Source organism: Malus sylvestris, chromosome 14, assembly GCF_916048215.2.
Source record: "Malus sylvestris chromosome 14, drMalSylv7.2, whole genome shotgun sequence".
Classification (NCBI taxonomy): Eukaryota; Viridiplantae; Streptophyta; class Magnoliopsida; order Rosales; family Rosaceae; genus Malus; species Malus sylvestris.
This window is the reverse complement of record NC_062273.1, coordinates 28223640-28239168: the sequence shown is the minus strand read 5'-3', so window position 1 is coordinate 28239168 and position 15529 is coordinate 28223640. Positions and strand designations below refer to the sequence as shown.

The 15529-nt window shown below is 39.2% G+C and overlaps 2 protein-coding genes across 2 annotated transcripts; one reads left to right on the top strand and one right to left on the bottom strand.

Annotated features, from left to right (window-relative positions):
- The first annotated feature begins 8474 nt into the window (after positions 1-8474).
- LOC126599979 (histone deacetylase 15-like) lies at positions 8475-13369 on the top strand. Its single transcript, XM_050266470.1, has 18 exons — positions 8475-8613; positions 8940-9199; positions 9323-9493; positions 9578-9686; positions 10119-10189; positions 10522-10597; positions 10748-10812; positions 11088-11143; positions 11248-11371; positions 11480-11605; positions 11708-11758; positions 11860-11928; positions 12032-12140; positions 12315-12394; positions 12487-12569; positions 12681-12726; positions 12818-12989; positions 13082-13369. The coding sequence occupies exons 2-18, from the start codon at positions 8942-8944 to the stop codon at positions 13198-13200; spliced, it is 1785 nt and encodes a 594-aa protein (XP_050122427.1). The 5' UTR covers positions 8475-8613; positions 8940-8941; the 3' UTR covers positions 13201-13369.
- LOC126599980 (transcription factor MYBS1-like) lies at positions 13319-15478 on the bottom strand. Its single transcript, XM_050266471.1, has 2 exons — positions 14426-15478; positions 13319-14106 (listed from the first exon to the last, which is right to left on the bottom strand). Exons 1-2 carry the CDS (start codon positions 14854-14856, stop codon positions 13614-13616), a joined length of 924 nt encoding a protein of 307 aa, XP_050122428.1. The 5' UTR covers positions 14857-15478; the 3' UTR covers positions 13319-13613.
- Positions 15479-15529: the final 51 nt, after the last annotated feature.

Genomic DNA, 15529 nt, shown 5'->3' with positions numbered 1-15529 from the left:
CCTAAAATTTTCTATTGTTCTCTCACTTTCAACTTTAGGTAGGGGGTCCAGCTTTCATTTCTTTATCTAGTATTTCCCATATCTGATTGTTAAGGTAGAAAAAGCATAGGGAATAAAATGGAAATTACTCCGAAGCTCCCATATCAAATACAAAAGTAGAGTCGTAGATAGGTGATAGCCATCGATAAAGATATAGGAATTCAGATCATTTTTGGATTCCTGCGTTCGGAAACGACAGACTCGAAAATTCAGATCTAGTAATTTAAATTTTGCGGTTTCTATTAGTCTATTTTACTAGCTTAACTCACTCAAAACCAAGCTCTTGAACAGTCCAAGTCTCTCTTTTCTGAAAAGTTCGAATTTTAATGTCCCTCAACACAGAGATCCGAAAATGATCTCAACTCAAGATATAGTTGTTCGACCTAACAAAAAATGTGACCATTGAGTAAAACCTTTGAGTTTGTCTTCCATGTCACGGACAGTGACCATATCACTCTGGTGAATATCACGTGCGCACTGGCCCCCGACCGTTCCATACAGCTATGTCGCTTTTGTTGTCTGATGATATTGTGGTTGTTGGTTCAAGTCTTCTCAATTGTCAATTATCCAGGCCACACAAGTTATAAAACTCAACTGGTCCTCTGATGATTAGAAAGCAGAAAAGAAAAGAGAAGCTGGGTGGGTCCTTTGCCAATTTGCCATGTAGGGTTTGGTTCGTTCACAATTTCATCCATGTTTTAGTTTAGGGTGTTCAAAAGTGCCTAAGTTGTCAATTAAAAACTTATAATTGGGGCTAATTGTGGTACTTAACACTAAGTTTGATCCAGGAGAAACGGCTTCTTACAGTTACATATAAGAAACCGAATATTTTTCTTTTAAAACAGAATAATTTCTATCATGCGAGCAATGAGTTGTGTATGCTCTCTCTACCTCTCTCATCACTCAAATAGGAATAGAGGAACATATCACTTATTACTAGCTGTATCTCATTCTCGCCATTAACAGAATGAGATTAACTTTGGATCTTTGTGCCTGAAGCCTGCAAACCAAGAGATCTGGACCGTTCAAGAAAGAGAAAGAGGTTCAAGCCGTTTAAGTTTTTGAATTTTTGTGTAGTGAACCAGTAAAATAGACTAATAAATATTGTATGATTGAAATTGAATGATGCAGAGCTCTAAACACAGAGATCCAAAGTGAATCATTCATTAACACTCTTGTGATTGGAGTTCCTATGTGACCTAGTTAGTGTATCTCTCTATTTCTAGGTTGGCACATTGGCATGCCCAGAGAGTAGGGCCCCAAAGGACCAAGGTGCATGACTATTGACTACTGACCAGTAATAGAGCCACTAATTATCTATTCATACCTTTTTTTGGGACCCCCCAAATTGGGTCTGGCTGATCCCACACTATCTTCTCCCTATAAGAAACCTTCCTTCCTCTCTATAAGAAACCTTCCTTCCTGTATCCAAAAATAGCTCACCCAGAAGAGCTACTGAACTGAAAGAGCCATAGAACTAATTCAAAGAGTTTTCTGGAAATAGAGAGATGGAGATGAAGAGTAGCGATACCAACACCGTTGAAGCCTCGAAAAGAAGGTTTTCGTCGAAGCGGGGTTGCGGGTTTCTTAAAGAAGGAAGAGGAAGGCTCTACGTTTTTAGAAGATGCATTGTTATGCTTCTTTGTTGGCATGATTAGGAATTTAGGACGAGTATTTGGTGTATTTTTTCGAGCTATTCGCCTCTGAAAATCACTTATTTCTTCATTTTTCTTTCATTTTTCAATGTTAATATGAACTATCTGTACCGACTTTCATTTCTTATTTGGATATTATAAAATTTTGGTACTTTCATCATATCTTCCAATAGAATTGTTATTGAATCCCTCTGGTTTTTTTTTTTTTTTCTAAAAGCAGCTAGTTGCCACACAGTTCATTCTTTCAAAGACCAAAAAGAAAGGCATTTCAACTCTTTGTTATACTTCCTTTTGAAATATGATGCTAATTGTAATTTTCCATAGAGTTAATGCTTCATTTTCATCCTTGTGGAATATCATCCATGCCAAATAAACCTAGTGCCTTTAAAGTTTTTTTTTTTTTGAGACGATATTTTAAACTACGTTAATTTATTGGAAGTTGAATGAAGGAGGTGGGCACATGAATAAAGACTTACATGGCATAGTGTACATCTATGTTAGCATTTTGTGTCAATAAGATAAAATGTGTAAGTTTGGTTTGTCCAAATGTTTTCTTTTTATTAGAATAAGATATTCCGTAACAATGTATAAGTGCCACATAAATTATCATCGGGCACACAACCTAGCTAACGATGATTCGCAGGTTAGGTCATCATAGTCGGTGGGACTAATGTTGAGCAATGGTAACCTCAGCCACATGATGATGAGCAGCATGGGCCTTGTGCATGTATTGTCTGGACACATCACCACCATGCACTCGTGTATGTGACCTTGTTTTGGGGAAAAAAAAGAGCCAATAAAGATGGTGACGGTGCATCTTCCAATCAGGACACAAGGTTCATTTTTTTATCTCTGTGGATCTGGTCACGCTGGCAGATCCTCTCAATTTGGAAAGGAGATTCTCTCTGGATCTCACCAATCGAGAAATCTTGACTGTTTAATTTAAATTTTGCGATCCTACCTTATACATATGTCTCTCTAATGTAAATCTCTCTCTTTCAAACGGTCTAGATTTCTCGATCCGTAAGCTCTTGAGTGTGAGATCTGAAAAACGATGTTGAAGATCTTATGGATAACGACTTTCATATTCTCTTTTATACAATTTTTTTTTTTGCAGATATATATAATTTCCATCATTACTTCAAGAAGAATTCATTATTAGTAAATGCCAACAAGGGTTGTCTTAGTTGGTAAGGTCCCTATCTTGTGTGTCACCCTACCAAAGTTCGAGTTCCGTTGCTAGCAATCATCGTTGGCACGCAATCTGTAAATTATCGATAATATTGCGATATGAAATCCAAAAATAACTTAAAATTGTTTGAAAAGTCTCAGTTTTGAACTAGAGGGATTCGAACCCCTCCCATTTAACTCTTTAACGCCTTAACCACCATATCACTTATGTTGTTGCAATAATATGCCAAAATATTTATATATATGGTTTTGTTTTGAATTCTTTTTACAAGAAACAAATTTGCACATATTCCAAATTTTTTGTGGTATTATATTTTAAATTGTGTCAATTAATTACTTAGTCAATGGCATGTGGTTTTTAATTTTTCTATTTTTTATTTGGTGACTTACATGGTAGGGTTGGAAAAAATTCCCGAAAATCCCAAACCAAACCGAAAAAGTCCCAAACCGAAAAATCCCAAACCAAAACCATCATGAAGTTCGGGAATCCCATCTCGAAAAATACCGAAATTTTCGATATGGGATTGGTTTCCAAATCCCATTTGTTTGGTAATCCCGAAAAATACCGAAGTATTCGGTTTCCTATTGACTTTTGGGTTTTGGTTCTTGAAAACCATTGCCATGGTTGCTGACTACTCTTCACAATACACTTACTCTACACATAGAGATGATGAAGATAGTGAAAATTTTGAACCTCATAGGAACTCTATGTGGTACTAAGTCACTCATGTATCTTACCGTGCAATGTATAAAGTGTAAAATATTGTACGAATTCATTATATATAAATGATTATGATGTGTTTAGACTTCTTTCATTAATTACTACATATTTTCTACACTCACAATGTTTGTCAGATCGCTATATAATCAACTTGATAATGTTAAATCTATCATACAATGCATTTCCTTCCAATTTTTTGTGATAAACTAATAGATAATTGACTAAATAAACATCCTGCAAAGTTTCAATAAAAATTTCCAAATTTTTCTTACAATTTCCGTGGTTTCCATGTAATTTTTATCGATATCAATATTATCCCGATATTTCCATCGATATTTCCGTGTTTTCGAACTATCGATATTTCCGATATTACAGATATTTTCTTCCTTGAATGTAATTATGTAATAAAGGAAGGGGCAAATATGTAATAACTGAGGAGCCCTTGTTCTATAAAAGGACTCATCACCCTCAGAATTAGGGAAGGCCAATTCTTAGGCCCTCTTATCCTCTCAAAGCTCTCTCTCCCTTAGAAATACAATATCAGTGTGGACGTAGCCCGAACATTGGGGTGAACCATGATACATCTTGTGTTATTTACATTACTTGCAGATTCACGGTCGGATTTACGTTGTTCCAAGACCTCCGGTTTTGTGTATCAACATTTGGCTCTGTCTATGGGAATCAATACGAAAAGTTGTGTCAGTTCTCTTTCATTTTTTTTCACCTCCACTGTAAATCTGCAAAAACCCAAGAACCAAACACCTGCACAGTCACTGCAAAACCCAGATCTTCCGCTTCAGCTCTCGGTCACAGCAGCATCGATGGAATACAGCCACATTCCCTCATCCTCTCTGTCTATCCATCTTACTTCTTTCTCTCTCTAGATTTTAGAGAGAATTGCAGTTGTAGCCTTTTGGAGTTGCTAGAAATCTCAGCAGAGAAGAGAAGAATGTTGTTAGGGAAAAGACCAAGGCTTCCGATGAAGAGGACCACAAACATGTTAGAAATCACCTTTGATCCGAACACCATCAGCATCTCGCCTCTCAACTCTTACCCTCACTAGATTCCTCTCTTTCTCTCTCTAAATCTCTGTTTGAGTTTCTCTCTCTACAAATGGCTCGATTCAACGACGTCGTTTTGGGTCCTAATGGCATCCCTCTCGGTGGCCTCGACTGGGGCGCAATCCCCTGCATCGTTTCCGGTCAAATCTCCTGCGTTTTCTCCCAAAACCAACTTGTGTTGTACTTTGCATCAGAACTTCGCAAAAACATAGAAAGTTCAGAGGGTTTTATACAAGAAGAAGAGCTAGATAAGATGGAAGGTTCCGTAACCACTGCTATCGTCGGGAGAACGATGATGAACGACGGAGATTTGTCGAGGAGATTTTCCGGCCAGCCAAGTCCGAAAATGGGTCAGGTGAAGATGGGGATCGTGGTGAGATTAGCCAACTCTCTGGCTCCTCACTTATAATATGTAAGATTGCAGGACAATACCAGCCATTGATCTGAAAATTTATTCAGACGCAGAAGAGTACATGAAGCTAAGGGAATCATCAGAGACATGAGGATGCTTCAGGCCAGCGAACCACATAATCTCACCGGCTCTGATGTCGGAGATGAAATCAGTGGTCAGATCTTTGCTGGACCTGCCCATGGAGATCAAGAAGCAGAACAAGGATGTGATTTGAGGGATTTGGAGGATCATGGCGGTGGTTGAGTTGCACCACGGGTGGTGGTGAGTAGTTGAGGTAGGCGCTGATTATGCGCTTGAATAACTTGATTTTGAAAGCTTCTTTGAGCTTACTCTAGCGACGTCGTTCGTCATCTTCATCCTCAACTCCTCCTCTTGTGTTACAAGATGCATATCTCTGCTGTCGTCTGATAAAGGTACATGAGAAAGAGACATGACACCTTTCATTTCCGGATCCTCATCGGTATTTTGTCTGATAAAGAGATATTATTATTTGAGTTTTCTCAGGCCAGATTCTGATGCTTTCAATCACACACAGAGAAAAGATGTACCTCGGGCAGATGACCGAAGGTGGGGAGCTGCACGTGAGGGAGATGAACGTGCATGTGGAGGCCAGCGAGGAGAATCATTTGAACGGGAGGGAGAATCATGGGGGAGCACACGGCGGACAACGGAAAAGAAAAAAGCAAAAAAGGAAACAAAAGCAAAAGCAAAAGCAAAGCAGAAAGCAAAAGAGAAAGCAAAAACAAGGAATAAACACCCCACCAGAATGATGTGATTTGCTTTTGACACGCCCCAATCTCGATGTCCTCGTGACATCGGGATGATCACGTGCTGGCCGACACCCAAAGGGTGACGAAAGCCATTAATTTAAGTAAACACTAAAAAATAATCTAAAACAGGCAGCAAGACTAGCCACAATAATACTACAAATTCAACTTCTAATTTATAACATTTGGATCAACGCATAATGTCAGAGCATACATCTATTACAGAGTACAAACAGAATTTAAGATAGAGATGTGTTATATTACAATAGATATCGAAGCAGAAGAAATATAACACTGGATCACTGGTAGGGAAAGGCCTCGTAGCTAGGTAGGGATGAGAATATACATTTAAGGATCACTCCCCTGGGCGATGTGGGATGTTACAATCCACCCCCCTTAGGGGCCCGACGTCCTCGTCGACACACCACGGCCAGGGTTAGGCTCTGATACCAATCTGACACGCCCCGATTCCGATGTCCTCGTGACATCGGGATGATCACGTGCTGGCCGACACCCAAAGGGTGACGAAAGCCATTAATTTAAGTAAACACTCAAAAATAAGCTAAAACAGGCAGCAAGACTAGCCACAATAATACTACAAATTCAACTTCTAATTTATAACATTTGGATCAACGCATAATGTCAGAGCATACGTCTATTACAGAGTACAAACAGAATTTAAGATAGAGATGTGCTATATTACAATAGATATCGAAGCAGAAGAAATATAACACTGGATCACTGGTAGGGAAAGGCCTCGTAGCTAGGTAGGGATGGGAATATACATTTAAGGATCACTCCCCTGGACGATGTGGGATGTTATAGCTTTTATTGTTTTTGTATGATGTAATTTATTTTTCTTATTTTTCGGAGACATCTGTATAACCCCATCAGAGGGTAATTAAAAAAAAAAGACAAAGCCCAAAATAAATGGGCTAGAATGTTGTGTAGAGGGCGAAGGTCCATAAGCCCAAAATACCTCCAACTAGGTGATCAAAAGTACGCCCAGTACTCCACAATTATTCAACAACATGCCGCTATTACCACCAACCAGGTGATCAAAAGTACGCCCAGTACTCCAAAATTATTCGGCAACCTACCGCTATTACCACCAACCAGGTGATCAAAAGTACGTCCAGTACTCCCAAATTATACATGAGCATTACTCATGTTAATCATACATAAACATTCATGAGCATTGCTCATATCAATCATACATAAATATTCATGAGCATCACTCATGTCAACATCCATGAGCATCACTCATGTCAACATCTATGAGCATCACTCATATCAATCAACATAAACATTCATGAGTATCACTCATGTCAATCAGCTTCAAAAGCTCTAGCTTCAAAAGCTTCATTTACAGAGCTCTAGCTTCAAAAGCTTCATTTACAGAGCTCCAGCTTCAAAAGCTTCATTTACAAAAGCTCTAGTTTCAAAAGCTTCATTTACAGAGCTCTAGCTTCAAAGCTTCACTTGCAAAGCTTCACCTACAAAGCTTCAGTGCAGGATATACAAATACCGCCTCCGAACAACTGCCATTTCGGTCCATACATAGATTCAATTTGAAGTCTCCAACCAAAAGACTTTATTGACCGAAGACTTGGGGGACTACATTATGTACTATATATTGGTCCTCAACTGGGCCTCATGAAAAATACTTGGGGAACTTAGCCCATTATTTATGTACTGAAGAGCAAGCCCTTATTCTATAAAAGGAATTCCCTCACTTTCATTAGAAAGCACCCATCACTTATGTATTGAGGAACAAGTCATTATTCTATAAAAGGGACTCCCTCACCATCATTAGAGAGCATCAACTCTAGCCTATCATTCATGTATTGAGGAGCAAGCCCTTATTCTATAAAAGGGACTCCCTTACCTTCAACGCCACAAGCCCAGCCAACCAGGGCAACATAAGCCACGAGCCGAGCAGTCTCGCAGCATGTGCTACTTCTAGTTGAGCATCATTTCAGATTGAGCACCGCCTCATATCGAGCATCAGTTCAAGACAACATCTAGTTACTTCGGCCCACACATGGACTGAATTTCAAGTCTCCAGCCAAAAGACTCTCTTGACTAAAGACTTGGGGGACTACTGTTTATACCATATTTAGGGCATTCGTATTTAGATCTCGTACAAATACTTAAGGGACTTAAATGTAATTATGTAATAAAGGAAGGGGCAAATATATAATAAGTGAGGAGCCTTTGTTCTATAAAAGGACTCCTCACCCTCACAATTAGGGGAGGCCAATTCCTAGGCCCTCTCATCTTCTCAAAGCTCTCTCTTCCTTAGAAATACAATATTAGTGTGGACGTAGCCCGAACTTTAGGGTGAACCATGATACATCTTGTGTTATTTACATTACTTGCAGATTTACGGTCGGATTTACGTTGTTCCAAGACCTCTGATTTTGTGCATCAACAAATTTGGATGCCACAAAGATGTGTGCATGTTTGTAAGTGCTTTTAAAATGACTGAAAAAAGTTTTAGTGAAAGTAGAATCCGAACTTTCAAACTCAACAAAAAATCCTAGCTGGAAATAGAGTCCGCAAACAATTGACTAGGCATATAATGAAAAACACACAACTTTTCTGAGAAAAATAATTGAAAATAGTAAACTATAAGGGTATAATTGCAAAAACAAAAAACAGTCAATCGGATAGTTCATAGGTCGCAACCTACTGGGCTTCTGAGCTTCTGCTTTCCCTTCGGAATTTGCTGATACAGTAAGATCCCCAAGCTGTCCTACCCCAGGTAACGTTAGCACTCCATCTCCTCCTTCTTCCTCCTTTCATTCGTATATTTCACAGACCTATACATATATGCATGTATGTATATATATATGTATATGTATATACGCGTTCAGTACAATCTAGGGTTTTTTCACACCCACAATCAATATTACTGTATAGTACAGAAAGTTCAAATCTTGAAGTATCTCTGCTACAGTTGCGTTTTTTTTTAAGACAATGATCGAAATTTTTTAAATTTGAAACGGTAAATTATGCAAGATGTGAAATTTAATTTTGTTACATGGAAAAATGGATGAAATTTTTAAACTTTTTTGGGAATTTTTAAAGGAATGATTGTGGCTGAAAGTGCCCATGTAAGCTCAGAAAACAACTTAGCACCAGAAGCACTTTCAATGGGTCGTTTAGCAAATGGGGCGGCCGAGAAAAGTCTTCACAAACCAAACAACCAAGCTCAATGTCAAGGCTCTAATGGGAGATGTGGAAGCTCGGGCTCTCATGGAACGAAATCTAGACCGTGTCGTGAGGAAAATTGTGGGGAAGGAGATGTAGGAGTATCTGGAAAAGATGCACCAACTGATGTTTTAAGTGTAAGTGGCAGTGGCACTTCGATATATGACTCACATTCGAGAATGTAGTTGCTTGGAACAGTTTTCGTGCTTTATATAGCGTGTAATGATTGTGTTTAGAGATTGAAATTTATTGTTTTGTAGAAAAAGGCAGCAGAGCAAATGGAAATGACATTAGAAGACATGTACAACCAAGACCTCGATGACGAGGATGATGATAGCGATTGGGATCCCTTCCAACAGCATGTAGAAGTAATGAAATGGTTCTGCACCAACTGTACAATGCCCAATCTTGGTGATATTGATCATTGTGATGTATGTTCTTCCCATTCGTACTATTCTGCCTTTGATATATCATCTGTCTGCATGTAAGGAGGCATAGCTGTTATTACTGTGCAGGTATGTCGAGAACATAGAGAATCTGGTATCTTGAGGCAGGGGTGTTTCGCATCTGCCTTTGATTCAAGCCCCACTGAGACTATGTCTGACACTAGAGAAAGACACAAAGGTCGGTACATGATGACTATTGAGTTTATTTCAAATGGTTGGTGTGTCAATGTTTGAAAATTTCTCGCAAGAATAATCTTTTGAGATTTTTCATTGTCTTATTGCCTAGCTAATGTTATTGTTTGGGATGAATCATTATTGTTGCCTCTTAAGTTTGAATATTGGTTCCAGATATAGCAGCAAAAGTTTTCATCATTTTGATCTACAAGTATATTTGTTTGTGGGTGGGTCGTTTGGTGTGATATGTTTCAGTATCACTCTAAGTGTGTGTCTGTCGTGACTTGGTGCATTGCATATTAGCATAGTATCACTCTAAGTCTGTGTCTGTCAAAACTGATGAATGATGATGAATTTTGGTAAACTTCCCAATTTGCATCACTATGGCGTTAATGTGTTGTTTTGGTTTTTAATTATATTTTTCTGGTAAATGCAGGCTCACAAGATTCAGCGTCAAAGAGTTCCACTGCTGTAGGTTTCGATGAGAGAATGTTGCTACATTCAGAAGTATGGTGTTGCTGCAATACATGTCTTCCTCATACTCTTTGTTAGTTCTCATTTATTGTTCTCTTTTGTCTGTGTGTTGTTTAGATGCAAATAGGTGTTCTTTCTTCATTACATATAACTTAAGTGGAGATCTACAAAGCAGTTTTACAAGAAGTTTCATGTCTATCCTTATGTAAAAACCCAAACTGCAGTAATATTAAAGTACTATAAATTTGCTAAATCGTTTAATATACATTTATTTTGTGACACTAATGTGGTAAGTTGGAAACTGCTCATTTCTGTTTGTGTAATACTTTTATTTTTCTTTTCTGGTGGTTGTTATGCTAGAGTAGGTTCAAATGAACTCACATCCGCACCCAGAAAGACCAGATCGTATTCGAGCCATTGCTGCTAGCCTTGCTACAGCTGGTATTTACCTTCACTGAAGTTCTTTTTGCATGTCAATTGTTGCTATTGAGAGCTTGTATTCTGGCGTGCTGTTAGTACTTTGTCTAGTAATGGATGTTGGTGTTATTTTGTTTTAGACTGATACACAATGGGAAAATTCAACCTATGCAGGTATATTTCCAGGAAGGTGCCATCCAATTCCTGCTAGAGAAATCACTCGCGAAGAACTTCAGATGGTAAGTAACCATTCACCAAACATCTGACCTGTTGCTATTTTGTCTGTGAACGACTAAGGAAATTGGATCTTTGTAAGTTGAGTCCTGATTTCGGAGGGGGTTTGTAGTTCATTTCATAACAAACCTTTTTCTGCATTGTCAAGATGCTAAAGACGAGGACTTTGTGTGGCTAGTTAATGGTAAAAGGAAACAAATGACAGTTATAATATTTATCGTCTCCCTTGGTCTATGATTTTGTAATTGTTGGCTCTATTTTTTCCTTTTTTAAAATAAAGGTCCATTCTTTGGAGCATATTGAATCAGTTGACCATACAGGCCATATGTTTTCAAGGTATGTTTATTTGCGCATCTCTCTCTCTCTCTGGGAGATTGCATTTGTGATAGTATGATTTATTGATGTTGTCTTTTAATTGATAAATTATGTATTGTTGGCAGTTATTTCACCCCTGACACATATGCCAATGAACATTCAGCACGTGCTGCTAGACTTGCAGCAGGTTTATGTGCTGATCTTGCTAAAGCAATTGTTTCTGGACGTGCCAAAAATGGTTTTGCCCTTGTACGTAACCTTTCTCTTACTTCGTCTGTTTCAGAATTATCGATGTAATGAGAACTCTTTGAAAATCACAGTTCTTATTAAAGTTACGCACATTACTGGATGACTCAGGTTAGGCCTCCTGGTCATCATGCTGGTGTAAGACAGGCTATGGGGTTTTGCCTCCACAATAATGCAGCAGTTGCTGCATTAGCAGGTCAGGTTTCTGGTGCTAAGAAAGTGCTAATCGTTGATTGGGTAAGGTTTATACCCTAATGTATTTATCTCATTACAGTGTTTTGTGAGCTGCTTATATATAGATATGTTCAAACCTGAAATAGTAATCAATAAAACCTGCAGGATGTTCATCACGGGAATGGCACACAAGAAATATTTGATCAGAACAAATCGGTGAGCAACCTTGTATTTAAAACCGTAACTGGAATGTCCAGTCTGTTTGCGTTATGCATTTATTTAGATTTTAGTGCTGATAAGTTGAGCTCATTTTCTAGGTCTTGTATATATCCTTACATAGACATGAAGGAGGGAAGTTTTATCCTGGCACTGGAGCTGCTGACGAGGTACTAAACTGATTGCAATTGGTTTTTGTTTTCCTTTTCAGTTTCATATTATTCTATAATATTTTGGACTATATCTAATGGGATTACGTGATTACTATTTCAGGTTGGAACCATGGGGGCTGAAGGATACTGTGTGAACGTTCCATGGAGTCGTGGTGGAGTTGGTGACAATGATTACATATATGCATTTCAGCATGTTGTGCTTCCTATAGGTTGTTATTTCCTAACACGGAACTTGTATCATAATGATAACAGGGAACTTTGCTATTTAACTATTCTGTCCGTTTTGGGACATATGTCCTCGTGAATACCTAATGTTTTCTTTAGACAATTGCGACGGTTTGGATTTGATTCTCTGATATAAGTGATTTCTGAAATTTTTACAGCTTCTGAGTTTGCTCCCGATTTCACCATCATATCAGCAGGATTTGATGCAGCACGAGGTGATCCACTGGGATGCTGTGATGTAAGGACTTAGTCATTTCATTGCAGACGAGCACATTGCTGGACTTGTATTCTCTTAGTGTGTCTTACGTTTTAATGATTTTGTTGTTGTAGGTTACTCCTGCGGGCTATGAAAAGATGACACACATGTTGTCTGACTTGTCTGGAGGAAAGATGCTTGTTATTCTTGAGGGCGGGTTTGTGATTCCTTTTTTTTTTTATTTCTTCTCTCTCTTAGTGGATCACACCTTGCTACATATATGTATCTAACTTGAGAATATTTAATTGGATAATGTTGCTTTTTGCAGTTACAATCTCCGTTCAATATCGTCTTCTGCTACTGCAGTAATCAAGGTAACTATTTCATACAAATCACGCAAAGACCAAAATACATTTCTATCTGGATATGCGAAATATGTTTCTGATTTGTCTATCTGTGAGATAGGTATTGCTGGGTGAAAGTCCAGGATGTGAATTGGACACCACATTACCTTCCAGATCCGGCCTACAAACCGTTCTCGAGGTCCTTCAAATTCAAAATAAATACTGGCCTGCTCTCGGATCCAGCCTTACGAAATTGCAGTCACAAATGAAAACGTACTATGTTCAAAACAAAAGTGAGGAACTCTCTCTCTCTTTTCTTCCGCTGTATGGAGTTAATTTAGCGCAGCGTAAAAAAATTCACATTCCTTTCTATCTTTGCCTGCAGAAAAGCAAATTAAAAAGAGCCGGCGGACTCTTGCACCATTGTTTTGGAAATGGGGAAGGAAAGCTCTATTGTATCATCTTTTAAACGGGCATTTCCATGTAAACCTGAAGGATTGGTGATCGACTCTGCTGATCGTAAGCACATATGCTTCCCCGTGTAGTTTGATGCATTTTTGTAAACAGCTAGCTCAGGAACGATGTATTGATACCGCTTCCCGTTCGCTTTTTTGCCAAGCGATGATGTTTTAATCATACATTATCACAACTTATGAATTTCAATTCGAGTACAGATCTCTCTCTCTATCTCGCGTAAATATATTCCGGCAAGACCCCGATAACAAATCTTTCTTTACAACGAGGAATGCAGCTTTAATTTCGGGATGTTTCTACGAAAAAAATATGATTCGAATAGAAATTAGTACTACTTCTCAGCACTTATTCTCTGCCTTCTGCTCTACTATGTATTATTGCTCCCTTTCAAACCCACTTGAGACCTGAAAACCCTAATAAATAGGAAGAAAATTACTGTTTTGTTATTGGTGCATTGTTGGATGTGCCATTGGGTAAGCAACTGGGACGACGTAAGGAGGATGGGCATGGGGGTGGTGGCCTGGAGGAAGCATAACTGGAGTGCCCACGGCGGACGCCATATGCCCCGGAGGAGCAGAAACCGGGTGCCCCATTGGTGCTCCATACATCCCTAAACCTGCCATGTGTGGCTGAGGCCTGTGCTTCACCGACTGCGGTCCTACTCCTACTCCTATCGTGGTGGCCGCAGTTGGTGCGTACGTACTGGTCTGCTGCCCGGTAATTGGCGGCTGCTGGTGAGATGAAACGTCTCCGTGGTTGACGCTTGTAATGTCATGGATGCTTGATCTCCTCCTGTCTCTGTTCATGGAGTTCAAACGGATGAAATATTTTTGTGCGTGGCTTGCTACTTGAGTTGGAGTTCTGGAAATGACAAAGTTTCTTGAAATGCTTCTCCAATCCCCTTTCCCAAACTTGTCTAGACCAAGTAGAAATAACCTGATGAAAAAATAAAACTGGTTACAAACTTTTAATCGGAAACAGAATTGAAGGACAATAAACAAACAATAACGCTTTCTCGACATTAATAATGTCAAATTGCCTACACTTGCTTATCTCCCCACATTGATCTCCCCACACTTGCATATCCCACATGGTTTTTTTCCTGAATCTGACTTGACCTAATTCCAAACTTAAAGGCAAATCTTTCAAATTAGTAAGTATGCTTCAAATGCGTCCTTCCTAAATACGAACTTACACGCGACGACAGTTGAAAATAGAGATTTATATATGAGCAAAAGCAATATAACGAGTGTACCTGTGTTCTTCTTCAGTCCATGGTATCCCCTTCTTCCTCTCTTGGTCCGCCCTCGATCCTCCCTTACCGCCATGGCTAGCGGAGTCGTGAACTGAACCCAAAAACCCACCTCCGTGACCGCAATTCAATCTCTTATCAGAAGCCGAAGCCCCGGAAGAAGAAGCACGATGGCCACTGTCCTTACTGGACGATACTGTATTAGCAGTTTCATCAGCTGTGTAGTTAGGCGGGGACACTCGCCCCGCCTCGATTGCACCCACGTCGTCGACTAGCATTTGGTAGTGTTGCTTTAACTCCTCCATGCTTTTGCTTGGAACCAACTCAGCAATCTTTTCCCACTGTTCTTCTGAATTTTCATCGATCCAATGCATGGCAATTGCGTTCTCGAACGCTTTGTCTTCTTCTTTGCTCCAAACGCTAGAACTCGACATGGTTTTTTACGTTTGGAGAATTAGGGTTTTGAGAACTAGGGTTTGCAGAAGAAGCTAGCTCTTGGTGTAGCTAGAGAATGGGAAAATGGTGAAAATGGTGAGGAGTTGGATTCACTTTCTTTCTGGTTAGTGGGTTTTAGAGAGAGAAGGAGAGATAGAGGGAGGGAGTGAGAGAGAGAGAGGGTGCGTAGGATTAGAGGGTTAGGGAACAGAAGAGAGAAGGTGTGTGTAGGATAAGGAGAGAGGTTGTCAAATTATCAATTGAGAAAGGAGGACCACTTTGGAATTGAAGGGATGGGTTCTTTGTCATCTAGGACAAGCTTGAGCAAAAAATCTCAAGCTCTCTCTCTCTCATCTCTCACTACTGTTTCTGAATCACTAACTGCTGATGAAGAGAGAGAAAGAGAGAGAGAAAGACAATGGCAATCATGGAGGGGGTGAAACTTATAAACTTTTGGAGGCCCATAGACATTCTCAAACTACCACCATCACATGCAAACTCAGTTCTCAACTATAATCGAGTACATATACCAGCATGATCTGAATAATCACCTGTTAAAGTAAACCAATGAAGCTGTTTCCAATACCAACAACATATTTACTCTTGCAAACTTGCATATTTTTTTACCGGAGAAAACCTTACATGCACTTGTACCTTGTTGCATGGAACATC